Source organism: Trematomus bernacchii, unplaced genomic scaffold, assembly GCF_902827165.1.
Source record: "Trematomus bernacchii unplaced genomic scaffold, fTreBer1.1, whole genome shotgun sequence".
Classification (NCBI taxonomy): Eukaryota; Metazoa; Chordata; class Actinopteri; order Perciformes; family Nototheniidae; genus Trematomus; species Trematomus bernacchii.
Genome location: NW_022987547.1, coordinates 9614400 through 9627807, shown reverse-complemented (window position 1 = coordinate 9627807; position 13408 = coordinate 9614400). Strand labels below are relative to the sequence as shown.

Below are 13408 nucleotides of genomic sequence, written 5' to 3'. Positions count from 1 at the left end.
ACTCTTTACAGACCACCATTGTCATTTGATGTGACTGTTGTCTATAACCTTTGTGCACCTCCTACATTTGAGGGCTTGATAAAATACCTTTTTCCAGTTTAGAACACCTAAAAATCGAATTATTTGTTTCACAATTTAATAAACCTATCCTATTATTGGGCAGTGAGACATTTTGCTAGTGACTGACGAAATCATGAGCTATGAATTTCCAATGGATTTATACTCTCGCTACAATAAGACTGTGACAATAAATAGTGAGTTTACAGCAAAGGTTAAATACGAACATTGTTTTGAAAAAAAGGAACATGTAGCTTAACCTTTACAATTGCCTGCCTGACAATAAAGGCAGAGGAAATGTAACCAAGTACAAATTGTACAAAGGATAAAACTGCCTCCTGCAAAACATCCACTGTCATAACAACCCTACCTTTAAGTTAGAGGTACACACATCTCCTGACAGACTGGAACTGGATACAAAAACATGCTGTCACTAACATTATAATGTAACTCTGGCAGGCAAAGAAAAATATTTCAAGATATTTGTAAATAGAATATAATGCTTTTTTTTTTAATACCTTCTAAGAGTTCAGAAATACCCGTTCAAGACTTTTCAGGGTCTACAGAAAGTACTAATGAAAGAAACCTTTTTATAAACTTTTATTGATCAACTTTAACAATAAGGTTAAACAACTTGAAATGGATACTTTAAAAACACATATAGATAAATACATGTTTCAGGCTTGTATCATACAAGATGCAAAATGTAAGGTCAAAGACAACAAATTCATTTAAATTAACAGCCTGGTCTAAAATATCACACACATTTACAAAGAAATACCAAAGTTTAATGTTGTAAGTCCCATTGAAATCAAATAAAACTGCAGATGAATACATCAGGAAAGTGCTAAGATATAAAAACATTTAAATATATTTACAAAATTAGAAATAACCGAAGCAATAACTTAGACAGCTCAGAGCTTGTAGGATTTCTTTGACACAGATGACTCCAAAGTTTTTTCCCAAAGAAATCCATGTTAGTTTATACCTGAGGAAAGTTAATAATGAGGAATCAAAAAACAATGCACTAGCACTCGGTGCTCTGAGTCGGATTGTTCTCTGAACTAGACGTGAAAGTGCTGTTCTTCTTGGAGTATTTGAGGGCACTGAAGGAGACCCTCATCCTCTCCACTGTCCTCTCACTCCTGCAGAGGAACGTGTTCTTCACATGGTCCCTGAAGTCTTCTGAGATGAAGTAATAAATAAAAGGGTCGAAGCAGCTGTTGAGACTCGCCAAGCACAGCGTGGTGATGTAAAACCCGTACAGGTTGTTGTCAGCCTCTCCCAACAGGAGAATGTAGTGCACCAGCAGCATGATGTTACTGGGGGTGAAGCACACTAAAAACATCACCAGCACCGTGATGATCAACACCACAGCCTTCCTGCGCTTCTTGGCGATGGCAGGGTCCGCCATGCTGTTCCTCAAAGCCCTGAGAATCAGGACGTAGGATATGATGATCACGATGGTGGGAGCGACAAATCCAAGAGTTCCCATTGTCAGGAAGTAGCCTGCAGCGATTTTCTTCTGACTGGGCCTGGTGACGTCATGGCAGGTGTAGATATCGAGGTTGGTGACACGCACCTCTTGGTCGTACAGGTACAGAGGGATGGTGATGAGCCACACCAACAACCAGATGGTGACGGAGATGCCGATGGCTACACGGTTGTCCTTCTGGTGCTGGGACAGCGGGTGGACCACGGCCCAGTAACGCTGAACACTGATACAGGCGATGAAGGCGATGGAGCAGTACATGTTGCCGTAGAAAAAGGCCACCATCACTTTGCACAACCCTTCTCCGTAGATCCAGTTGTTGCTGTTGAAGTGGTACGCTATCTTTAGGGGGACCCAGATGATGAAGAGCAGGTCAGACACCGCCAGGTTGGCCATGTAAATGGAGGACGGGTGCTTTGTCTTGGTCCGGAAGAGGAACACCCAGATTGCCAAGGCGTTGGTGGGCAGCCCCACAGCAAACACGATGATGTAGATGATGGGGAGGAAGACCGTGGTGAGGTTGCTGCTCAGGGCTTTTCGGGCTTGGGGGCTGACCCACACCCCGTCGTTGGTCTCTGTACCAGTGAAGCCTCTGTCTTCTGAGTCACAACATGATATGAAAACAGATAAAGGCAGAAGTAAAACCGGTTAACAATAGTGTTGTTGGTGAGGTTGCTGCTCAGGGTTTTTCGGGCTTGGGGGCTGACCCACACCCCGTCGTTGGTCTCTGTACCAGTGAAGCCTCTAACTGTTACAACATGATATGAAAACAGATAAAGGCAGAAGTAAAACCGGTTAACAATACCTGAAGGAACATACTATGAATTTAACTACATGTAAACTCAGTTAGACTGGAAGAAGTATTCCAATCCTTTAGTTAAAAATGACACAAGGGTACCAAAAGCACACTTCGAAAATGCTCCACTACAAGTAAAAGTTCTGCATTTAAAACTTTACTTGATTAAAAGTTTGTAAGTAGTTTCTGCAACAACAAGAAAAAAAAATAGATCACTTCCAGTTTTATTAGGTTGCATAGGATCCATTTTTACTGCAGTAGATGTTGAAGGTTGTGCTTACTTTAAACTCCTATATATAATGTTGTGTAGTTTAAAACAATGTATCAAATTGCGTAAGATATTCATATGTGTAGCTTCGCTGTCATGTGAGCCCTGTAAAGTCAGCTTTTAATGAGACCAGACAGGCAGCCATGTTTTTAGCTTTGTGATGATAATTCAAGTTCAAGAAGATGCTCAAAATGGTTATTAAAAAGTGTATTTAGATAAAATTAAGAAGTTGGGAAGTGTTTCTAAAACTTTTTTAAAAAAAGGAACACTAAATCCTTTAGTGTACAATAAACATTAAGAAATCCCAAAGTTTCAATGGACAGAAAAATAATAAAGTAACGTAATAAAAACTAGTTACAGCAAAGGTTAAATACGAACATTGTTTTGAAAAAAAGGAACATGTAGCTTAACCTTTACAATTGCCTGCCTGACAATAAAGGCAGAGGAAATGTAACCAAGTACAAATTGTACAAAGGATAAAACTGCCTCCTGCAAAACATCCACTGTCATAACAACCCTACCTTTAAGTTAGAGGTACACACATCTCCTGACAGACTGGAACTGGATACAAAAACATGCTGTCACTAACATTATAATGTAACTCTGGCAGGCAAAGAAAAATATTTCAAGATATTTGTAAATAGAATATAATGCTTTTTTTTTAAATACCTTCTAAGAGTTCAGAAATACCCGTTCAAGACTTTTCAGGGTCTACAGAAAGTACTAATGAAAGAAACATTTTAAAAAACTTTTATTGATCAACTTTAACAATAAGGTTAAACAACTTGAAATGGATACTTTAAAAACACATATAGATAAATACATGTTTCAGGCTTGTATCATACAAGATGCAAAATGTAAGGTCTCTGCCAAAGACAACAAATTCATTCAATTAACAGCCTGGTCTAAAATATCACACACATTTAAAAAGAAATACCAAAGTTTAATGTTGTAAGTCCCATTGAAATCAAATAAAACTGCAGATGAATACATCAGCAAAGTGCTAAGATATAAAAACATTTAAATATATTTACAAAATTAGAAATAACCGAAGCAGTAACTTAGACAGCTCAGAGCTTGTAGGATTTCTTTGACACAGATGACTCCAAAGTTTTTTCCCAAAGAAATCCATGTTAGTTTATACCTGAGGAAAGTTAATAATGAGGAATCAAAAAACAATGCACTAGCACTCGGTGCTCTGAGTCGGATTGTTCTCTGAACTAGACGTGAAAGTGCTGTTCTTCTTGGAGTATTTGAGGGCACTGAAGGAGACCCTCATCCTCTCCACTGTCCTCTCACTCCTGCAGAGGAACGTGTTCTTCACATGGTCCCTGAAGTCTTCTGAGATGAAGTAATAAATAAAAGGGTCGAAGCAGCTGTTGAGACTCGCCAAGCACAGCGTGGTGATGTAAAACCCGTACAGGTTGTTGTCAGCCTCTCCCAACAGGAGAATGTAGTGCACCAGCAGCATGATGTTACTGGGGGTGAAGCACACTAAAAACATCACCAGCACCGTGATGATCAACACCACAGCCTTCCTGCGCTTCTTGGCGATGGCAGGGTCCGCCATGCTGTTCCTCAAAGCCCTGAGAATCTGGACGTAGGATATGATGATCACGATGGTGGGAGCGACAAATCCAAGAGTTCCCATTGTCAGGAAGTAGCCTGCAGCGATTTTCTTCTGACTGGGCCTGGTGACGTCATGGCAGGTGTAGATATCGAGGTTGGTGACACGCACCTCTTGGTCGTACAGGTACAGAGGGATGGTGATGAGCCACACCAACAACCAGATGGTGACGGAGATGCCGATGGCTACACGGTTGTCCTTCTGGTGCTGGGACAGCGGGTGGACCACGGCCCAGTAACGCTGAACACTGATACAGGCGATGAAGGCGATGGAGCAGTACATGTTGCCGTAGAAAAAGGCCACCATCACTTTGCACAACCCTTCTCCGTAGATCCAGTTGTTGCTGTTGAAGTGGTACGCTATCTTTAGGGGGACCCAGATGATGAAGAGCAGGTCAGACACCGCCAGGTTGGCCATGTAGATGGAGGACGGGTGCTTTGTCTTGGTCCGGAAGAGGAACACCCAGATTGCCAAGGCGTTGGTGGGCAGCCCCACAGCAAACACGATGATGTAGATGATGGGGAGGAAGACCGTGGTGAGGTTGCTGCTCAGGGCTTTTCGGGCTTGGGGGCTGACCCACACCCCGTCGTTGGTCTCTGTACCAATGAAGCCTCTACCTGTCACAACATGATATGAAAACAGATAAAGGCAGAAATAAAACCGGTTAACAATACCTGAAGGAACATACTATGAATTTAACTACATGTAAACTCAGTTAGACTGGAAGAAGTATTCCAATCCTTTAGTTAAAAATGACACAAGGGTACCAAAAGCACACTTCGAAAATGCTCCACTACAAGTAAAAGTTCTGCATTTAAAACTTTACTTGATTAAAAGTTTGTAAGTAGTTTCTGCAACAACAAGAAGAAAAAAAGTGTTATTAGGTTGCATAGGATCCATTTTTACTGCAGTAGATGTTGAAGGTTGTGCTTACTTTAAACTCCTATATATAATGTTGTGTAGTTTAAAACAATGTATCAAATTGCGTAAGACATTCATATATTTGTAGCTTCGCTGTCATGTGAGCCCTGTAAAGTCAGCTTTTAATGAGACCAGACAGGCAGCCATGTTTTTAGCTTTGTGATGATAATTCAAGTTCAAGAAGATGCTCAAAATGGTTATTAAAAAGTGTATTTAGATACAATTAAGAAGTTGGGAATTGTTTCTTAAACTTTTAAAGGAACACTAAATCCTTTAGTGTACAATAAACATTAAGAATTCCCAAAGTTTCACCGGACAGAAAAATAATAAAGTAACGTAATAAAAACTAGTTACAAAATGAAGTGAAGTATAAAGCAATATTTAATGTAACTTAAAAGGACTTGAGTATATGTATTTATTGCACAACGAGACTCAGTTTCTTTGGCCTATTCTCTACATTACAATTTGGGTTTCCAGCACGAGTCATCCGGTTTAACAACGTTCTACTTTGCATATACTTTTGTTATTGAGTAATATCGGATTGGTTTTGAAAGACTAACCAAGCCTAAGGTCAATCGGGGCCTGTTGCCGACAAAATGTAGGTTAGTAAAACACTTTCTGGTCGCTAATCTTATCTGAGTTAATTGTTTGAAGATAATAAAAACAACAGAGATGGAAATAAACGGATGGATTTTACCTTGCTCTGAAAGGCAGGTCTGCAGGCAGCACAAAAGGAGGAACAGGTGAAAACATTGCGTGCTAACAGCCATGACTGCAAAAAATAAAAGGGAGTAGTGTCCGCAGGTGTGGCTTTGTATGTCGATGTCTTTACTGCCATGCCTTCTTCATATAGACCTGTTTTGACACCTGTGTGATGTCACTCAGTCACGTGATTTCACGTAGCGTATCGTGACACGGAACAGAGATAGGGTGGGCGGAAGTAGAGTGATGCCGGTTTATCAGGTAATAATGTGCACACACTATAATAATATCTAATATGGTGTTAAAATAACTTTGATATTAAGCAGTTCATTCTACCTTTATTTATTGCATCTGGTTAGGTGTTATTTATGAACATTTGGTGCTTATTGCCCTCCTATCAAGACCCTGATTAGATATGTGCAATACTACAATATTCTATTATAGAATGGTTGCATTTTATTAATTACATTTACTAAACTACTCTGGTACAATTTTGAGCTCTTGAAGACTTAAGTATTTCAATGTTATGCTACTTTCAACTCCTTCTCAAATATTGTAAGCCACATTTATTTGACAGCTGTAGTTACTTTGCAGAATCAGATTATGACAACATCGAAATCAACCCACAAAAGATGGTGTACCACAGGTAAGCCAACAGTAAAAGTGAAGTAACTTTAGTAATTTAATTTAAATGAGCTCCTTCTTTCAGCTGCAACAATAAAGTGATGAGAACATAAATATATCAAACAATATAATTGGGTAATGTAATATACAAGTCTGAAATTGGACATTCTGCAAAACAGGAATTTTGCTATTAGTACTTTGACTATATTTTTGTATTTACTTTGGATCTTTTACTTGAGTATGACTTTGAATGCAGTTTTTCTACGTGTTTTACGAGTATTTTTACATTTAGCATTTTTACTTTTACTCAATAATGTTAGCATCACCTTTGAAACGCAAAGATGATTCATCTCCTAAAGTATGATATAATTAATGTCTTATTCAGACCTACTTCTGTGTTCTACTGCTTTACAGTACATGTGAACATAATGAAGAATGCAGAACAGAAGCTGCGGTACATGTAAAAATACACACACGTGTGTTTTGCGATGCTTTTGTTTGAACTGCTGGCTGTCCCCTAGTTTCTTTCTTTATTAGACTAGTCTGTCAATGAATTCCTTCATATTGAATAAGCAGTAATTTAACCTCAGGTCCCATTGAGATTAAATCATCATTTTCAAGGGTGTCCTGGCCAAGATAGACAGCTGCACAGGATACAAACTGATACTTGTACTTATTTAAAAATGGAAAATAGCAAAATATAACATCCCAACAGAAAAAGTGGTGTTTTAGCTTGTATTGAAATATTCAAGAAGTTTTTATTCGGTCAGTATTCCTTTACACTATCACATGACTGTGCTAAGACAGATACACAGTGAAAAGGTTATCCTTCAGGTTACATTTTATTAACAGTGTAGTAGCGCTGCCTGCTGGAGAAGAATGACAATGATGTGAATTGACTGCTTTACATGATAAACTACTCAAATGTTTGACCCGCAGAGAGCAGCATGAAATAACCTATGCCTATGGATATCTTTAAAACACATGATGATATAACATATTCATTCAGAGACCAAAAGTGGTACACAAAAAGTGGTAAATTTATTTATATTTAAAAGTAAGACATGATTAAGAAAGCTTTTTCGTGCTTGAAAATAAGCTTTTCACTAGACAAAAAAAAATAGTTGTTTCCTTCCATTATATACTAACAATGTTTGCAGCTTATACACTCATAAGCTCTTACACATACAGTGCAAAAGTAAAAACATTTCATAGTATTAAATGTTCAGCAGAGTTATCTTATTCCAACTTCCTTCCTTTTTTTAAGGCTATATACTTCATAGTATCAACTGTTCAGCAGAATAGTTGTTATCTAGTCGGAACTTCCTTCCTTTTCTGAGGCTACTTCGTTCAAAGGGCACATTGAATGTCATTGCACATCTGTTGTTATGGAACCAAGACTTTAAGTAATTTCTGTTGGCATGAGGTTCAGTTCTCTTCCCTTTATTATAATGATTAGAATAATAAACCCCACAGATTAACTTGTGCTTTTTGTTTGCCAATACTTGGACTTCATAGTCAAATACTGTTTTAAACAGGTAGGAGTCAGTTAAGTCACTTCAAGGAAGTCTGCTCAATGTGAGTCCATCAGACGAGCAGCTTCTTGTATTGGCTGTGGAGGTTCGCTTGGAAAGAGTCCATCTTGGTGCTCTGAGTGCTTATTTTGGAGCTGTCTGCACGGCTGGATTTGAGAATTGTCCTGGAGCTGGATCTGCATGAATTGGATGAAGACTCACTGCTGCTGCTGCCCTCTGTGATCTTCTGACACCTTAGCGCGCTGGAAAGTTGTCGCTGGCATTGGGATGATCCAAAGTAGTAGACCATAGGATCCAGGAGGCAGTTGAGACTCCCGAGACACATAAACACCAGATAGACTGCGTAGGAGCCATCGGGGGCCTCCTGGCTTTGAACGACACCCTCGTTAAACTGCAGGTAGTGCGCCAACAGAAGACAGTTTGTGGGGGTGAAGCACAGCACAAACATCACCAGCACGGTTAAAGCCATCACCACTGCTCTTGATCTTCTGCGTGAGCGTCCTGGAACCCCGCGCGGGACTCTGCTCAGCGCCCAGATCACCCGAGCATAGGACACCACCGTGATGAGCAGAGGCAGGAAGAAGAGGACGCAGCAGAGGGTGATGAAGTAGATCTTGTAGTGCCCGATGAGCTTATTGACACGTTGGACATCATGGCAGGTGGTGATGTCCAACTCTCTGAGGTGAAAGGTCTGGTCGGAGAGGACGAGTGGCACAGATCCAGCCAGGGACAGTATCCACATGCAGACACAGGCTAAGTTTGCATTCCTCGGCCTTCTCCAAGACAGGGAGTTGATGGGATAGACTACAGCGACCAGCCGGTCCACGCTGATGCAAGCTATGAGGAGAACAGAGCAATACATGTTCCAGTAAAACGCTGCAGTGACCACACGGCACATGAGCCCGCCGAATACCCAGTTGTTGCCACCGAAGTGGTAGGAGATCTTGAAGGGGAGCAGCACGGCGAAGAGCAGGTCAGCACAGGCCAGGTTCAGCATGTAGATGGCTGCTGGTTTCTTAGGGCGGATCCTCCGAGCGAAGGCCAGCACCGCACAGATGTTGATGGGAACGCTGATGAGGCAGACCAGCGTGTAGAAGGACGGGATGAGGATGGTGGACACGGGGCCCGTTAGAAACAGCAGCGCCTCCTCTGAGATGTCCAGCCTTCTGGAGATGTTGATATTACGAATCCGACCTTTACTAGAGCCATTGAGTTGGACATCACCACCTTCACCATAGTCATGCATCTCTATCGGTTCATATGTGGCTGAAGGGTTGAAGGCGGCAAAGGTCCTCACCGTTAAATTACCTGGAGAGAGAAAGAAATGTATTAAAGTGCTGGTTTATTATGGGTATTACTGGACGTTATAAGCACTTTTCTAATAAAAAAATGCCAATAATTAAATCGTTCCTGATATGGCAATATAGTTTTTTTTCTTCTTTTGATATATTAAAATTAATATATTATCTGAATATCACAAAACAATCATTTGAGTATTTCAACTGGGCCCTGGGAAATGATGGTGAATTGTAGACAATATTATTAATTTAGGAGTATTATCAGCAGCTTTATTGATGATTGAAATAATAGATATTGTAGTTTCAGCCGTAAATCAATTAGCCATTTGTTAGAGAAATGTATTTAAAAAAGAATAATGAAAACATATTATTTGGATTAATGGTTTCAGTCATTTTTTAAAGATCAAATCTGAATATATTTTGGGCCCACATCATTCAATCTGTCCTATTAAATACGCTGCTTTAAATGAATACAAAGTGAATGAAAGTCCTCTTACCGCTGTTGCCTGCAGCCGAGGCAGCACAGGCACCGACCAGAAGCAACAGCAACGTTTTTGGACACATTGAAAACATGTTGCTGCTGAGAAAATAAAGCCTCAAAAACAGGAGATAAAATATTGAATATCGGTAATCCGCGTTTAGGTGTTTCTCTTGCCTCCTCCGGTGGGTTTCTGGTTTCTGCGGCTCCTCAGCACCAGAGAGTGACACAGCGCTGCGACCCGCCCACAGTCCGCAGGGTCTTCAGCAGAGACATTCCTCTGCTCTGATGTCAGCTTCCCGGCATACAGCAGCAGACACATCCAAAAGGCAATTATCCAAATGACCCATAACAAAGACCAACCATTTGCTTTGAATTGGGAACCTTTTTTTCTTTATTTTTTGTGTTTTAATGCCATGGAAACCAGTGTGGCTGCAAAAAATAGCAATACAATGGATTCTTGAGAATTCATCCAGTCACTCTTCTTCACTTTAGTCTGACAGTGCAACATACCATTTATGTAATCCGATGTTGCCACAAAATATAATTAATTACGGTTATAAAGAGGTATTTACTATTAAATAGCTTTTTTCAAAACGTTAAAGTGGATAAGGGCTTCACAATAAGAGCATCATATAAGCAGCATAACTAACTACAAAAATAAAACATCAACAACAACAAAAAGGCAACCAAGTGATTTTTTTTTTTTGATTTTATTCCAACAAATTCTCTGTCTTCATCTTAAATCACAATCACAATCAAGTGTATTGGTTTACACATACAAGGGATTTGCTTTGGTGTCATGGTGAAAAAGCCCTGATCTGAGAACATCCAATGCAAATCCAAACCATGCTTAACAAAATAAAGACTTACAATTAAACACTGTAATTCCAAAATATACTTTTAACTAGTTAGTACATTTTAGGTAAAAAGAAAATCTAATGCAATGTTCCTGTAGATTTACATGTATTTTTTTCTATACTTAGCAGAGGTGTTAGTAGTGTTGTTGGGGGCATCAGTGACTCCACCTCGTGTGAGTAAGTTTTCTTTGTTGAATTACACTTTACTGTTTTATGTAAAGTTTAGAAAGTGTTTTGCATTAAAACTCAGGTTTACTACACATAAAAAGACATCTATTAGAAAATAGTAAGCTAGCAGGAACTGAATTGGGCTCACACCAGGATAGAAGTATAGCCTATTGTATGGATATGATTTCCATGGTGTTGTTTCTGAGTATCAGAATACAGAGCTGAAGTAATTAGTTAAAGTCTGTGTGAGATCCAAACATCCACCCACACACTTTCAAGGGACGAAGGAGGACAGAATGTCTGAGGAGAATCCCTGGAGATGCTAAAGTACTTCCTCTTCGCAGCCATACTTCAAATTAGATAAACAGTACATTACAGAAAAAGCCATTTTTAGAGCACATACTATTTGTGGATGATGATGCACAGTTTGTTCGACCCTTTGTGATTATTTTTCTTACAACAAAACATTCCTTTAGAATGTGTGTATCACAGTGATCACCATTTTGAACAGAAACCAGCTGTGGCGTCTTTTCCTTTATTAGACTTAAACTATTTGTTTACTTGCTTGATGTTCAGTCTCTAATGGCCTCTTCTCCAGGAAAACACACATGGTAACTATTTACATGTTAGCAAATGGCAAGAGAGTTCCCACTGATTCTGGTACAGATTAAACAAGCTGAAGTCATGTAAGCATTTACCTTCAGAAAAATGGGGAACAGAGAAAGTGTGTGTTAGAAATGAAGAGAAATGTGCTGGGTATTTTCTCTGAATTAGTTAGAGGCCAATGACGGGGCAGGATGGGGTGGGCTTCGTCTGACTCACTCATCCTGAGCTTTGTATCCACCGGGACTTGATATCTGAGCTCACAGACAGACAGACTAAACCCATTTCCTGAAGAAAATATTCGTCACAATGATCTGTTCTCATTTTTTCAAACAGCTTCTGTAATGCACAGACGGCACAGTTAACTCCAATTGAGATATCAGATTATTTTATGCTTGTCTATACGTTTTCTTTTAATGCTTGTTTATATGGAGTTTAGTTTGCCAGTTTTGGACATGAGCTTATTCACTTACTAAGAGATGAGGAGATGGTTACCATTTTTGTGTCTGTTATATGTGAAGCTCGGGGCCAAGAGCTGATTAACTTAACTTCTCATACAGACTGTAAATATGGAGGAACTGTCAGCCTTGCAAGCCCAAAAATAGAAAACATATACCAACACCTCTAAAGAACACTGATTAGCACGCTATATCCTTCCTGTCGTCCTGTCATCACCAAGAGTTTGCAAGGCCTATACGTCGAGATACGATTAAGCCACCGATCCAAGCCTTTGACTGCAGGAAATAGTCTGACATACTGTATATAAGTCCCATAACCAGTAACTTGCTGTTGTTATTCTCTTCTTTCTGTGCAGATTAGTGACCTTTGAAAGTCCTGGTATAGATGTTGTTACCTGAAAAGAGACCGGTTAGCTGTTGTCAGTCTTAATGCTAAACTAAGTTAAGCTAACTAAGTGCTTGCTGTAGCTTCATGAGATAAAAGATTCATGTACACAAACTGTTATCAATCTTCTTATTTACACATCAAGCACTTATTCAGCAAAACCATTTATCTAGAGACATATTTGTGTCCATCTAACAAATATAACTGTTTTAGCTCTGCTGTTGGACTCATCCGAGAAAGATATTATACTTTACAGCTGCTAAATATTCCATTATTTCTGTTTAAATGTAATAATAATGTGTTTCTTATGCACTAGGTCTTAATGATTTTTGATCAAAGCACTTTGAATTGCTTTTTTGTTGAAATATGCCATATAAATAAACTTGCCTCGCCTCGCCTTGCCTTGCCTATATTTGACCAGCTGGTAGCTAAACTGTTTTCAGGAGTTTGAAGCTGGGCAGGAAGTGTACTGTGTTTATCTGAGCTTTTTCTTAACCATAGATAGCCATAAACAACGCTATGGGAGCTGTGGGAGTAAACCAAAACAGTAGAGCCATAAAAAACAATTAGACCTCCGTAGAGCAGAGGGAAACTGCATGGCTGGCTGATAAGATCTGAATTCATCAACCTAAACAACCCTGTTTGTATAGAAATATTCATTATATCCATTTTTTATTATTTCATGAGAGAGTGCAGCTGGACATGGTGTCCACTTTGGAGGATATGTTTTGTTCGTGTAGCCTGCTGCGTCTGGGCGGGTCTAAACTAACATGAGAGCATTCCGGCTCAGAGGAGGAGGCAGGATACAGACTGTGGGAGATTAGGTCCAAAGTGAAGTCAGTGGCAAAGCTCCAGGCCAGTGTGATTCCTGTTGTTTACTGTCTTCTCTTTGGCACATTTTATTGCTCTCTGGGCATCGTCCAGTCCAAACGGGCTCTGAATTCAACAATAGGGTGGTACAGTGCTGGGGAAAGGGACATACAAAAACACGGAGGTGAACAATGAGGCAAGCACAGAGGATGTTATGCCAAGGCAAAGTTGAACCTCTCAGTGGGTCAACAGGAATCCTTAAATCCACACAAATCTATGGCTGACGTAAATGTTATTTTTCTTTAATACATTCCTTAGAAGAAATG

At 39.7% G+C, this 13408-nt stretch overlaps 2 protein-coding genes across 4 annotated transcripts; both read right to left on the bottom strand.

Annotated features, from left to right (window-relative positions):
* Positions 1–791: 791 nt before the first annotated feature.
* On the bottom strand, positions 792–6042 carry f2rl1.1 (coagulation factor II (thrombin) receptor-like 1, tandem duplicate 1). 3 transcript variants are annotated; one of them, XM_034123346.1, is made up of 2 exons: positions 5859–6042; positions 792–2145 (listed from the first exon to the last, which is right to left on the bottom strand). In XM_034123346.1, the coding sequence occupies exons 1-2, from the start codon at positions 5929–5931 to the stop codon at positions 1085–1087; spliced, it is 1134 nt and encodes a 377-aa protein (XP_033979237.1). In that variant the 5' UTR covers positions 5932–6042; the 3' UTR covers positions 792–1084. The 3 variants fall into 3 exon arrangements, with proteins under 3 accessions (XP_033979237.1, XP_033979235.1, XP_033979236.1); XM_034123344.1 differs by having other exon boundaries at positions 792–2148; positions 5859–6009; XM_034123345.1 differs by lacking the exon at positions 792–2145 and adding an exon at positions 3348–4857 and having other exon boundaries at positions 5859–6009.
* Positions 6043–7231: 1189 nt separating this feature from the next.
* LOC117476696 (proteinase-activated receptor 1-like) lies at positions 7232–10029 on the bottom strand. Its single transcript, XM_034123399.1, has 2 exons — positions 9818–10029; positions 7232–9330 (listed from the first exon to the last, which is right to left on the bottom strand). The coding sequence occupies exons 1-2, from the start codon at positions 9891–9893 to the stop codon at positions 8075–8077; spliced, it is 1332 nt and encodes a 443-aa protein (XP_033979290.1). The 5' UTR covers positions 9894–10029; the 3' UTR covers positions 7232–8074.
* Positions 10030–13408: the final 3379 nt, after the last annotated feature.

Coding starts and splice junctions, on each gene's coding strand:
- f2rl1.1 (XM_034123344.1), bottom strand. CDS start 5,931: ATGGCTGTTAGCACGCAATGTTTTCACCTGTTCCTCCTTTTGTGCTGC. Junction 2,149..5,858: donor GACCTGCCTTTCAGAGCAAG/GTAAAATCCATC, acceptor GTTGTGACTCAG/AAGACAGAGGCTTCACTGGT.
- LOC117476696 (XM_034123399.1), bottom strand. CDS start 9,893: ATGTTTTCAATGTGTCCAAAAACGTTGCTGTTGCTTCTGGTCGGTGCC. Junction 9,331..9,817: donor CTCGGCTGCAGGCAACAGCG/GTAAGAGGACTT, acceptor TTCTCTCTCCAG/GTAATTTAACGGTGAGGACC.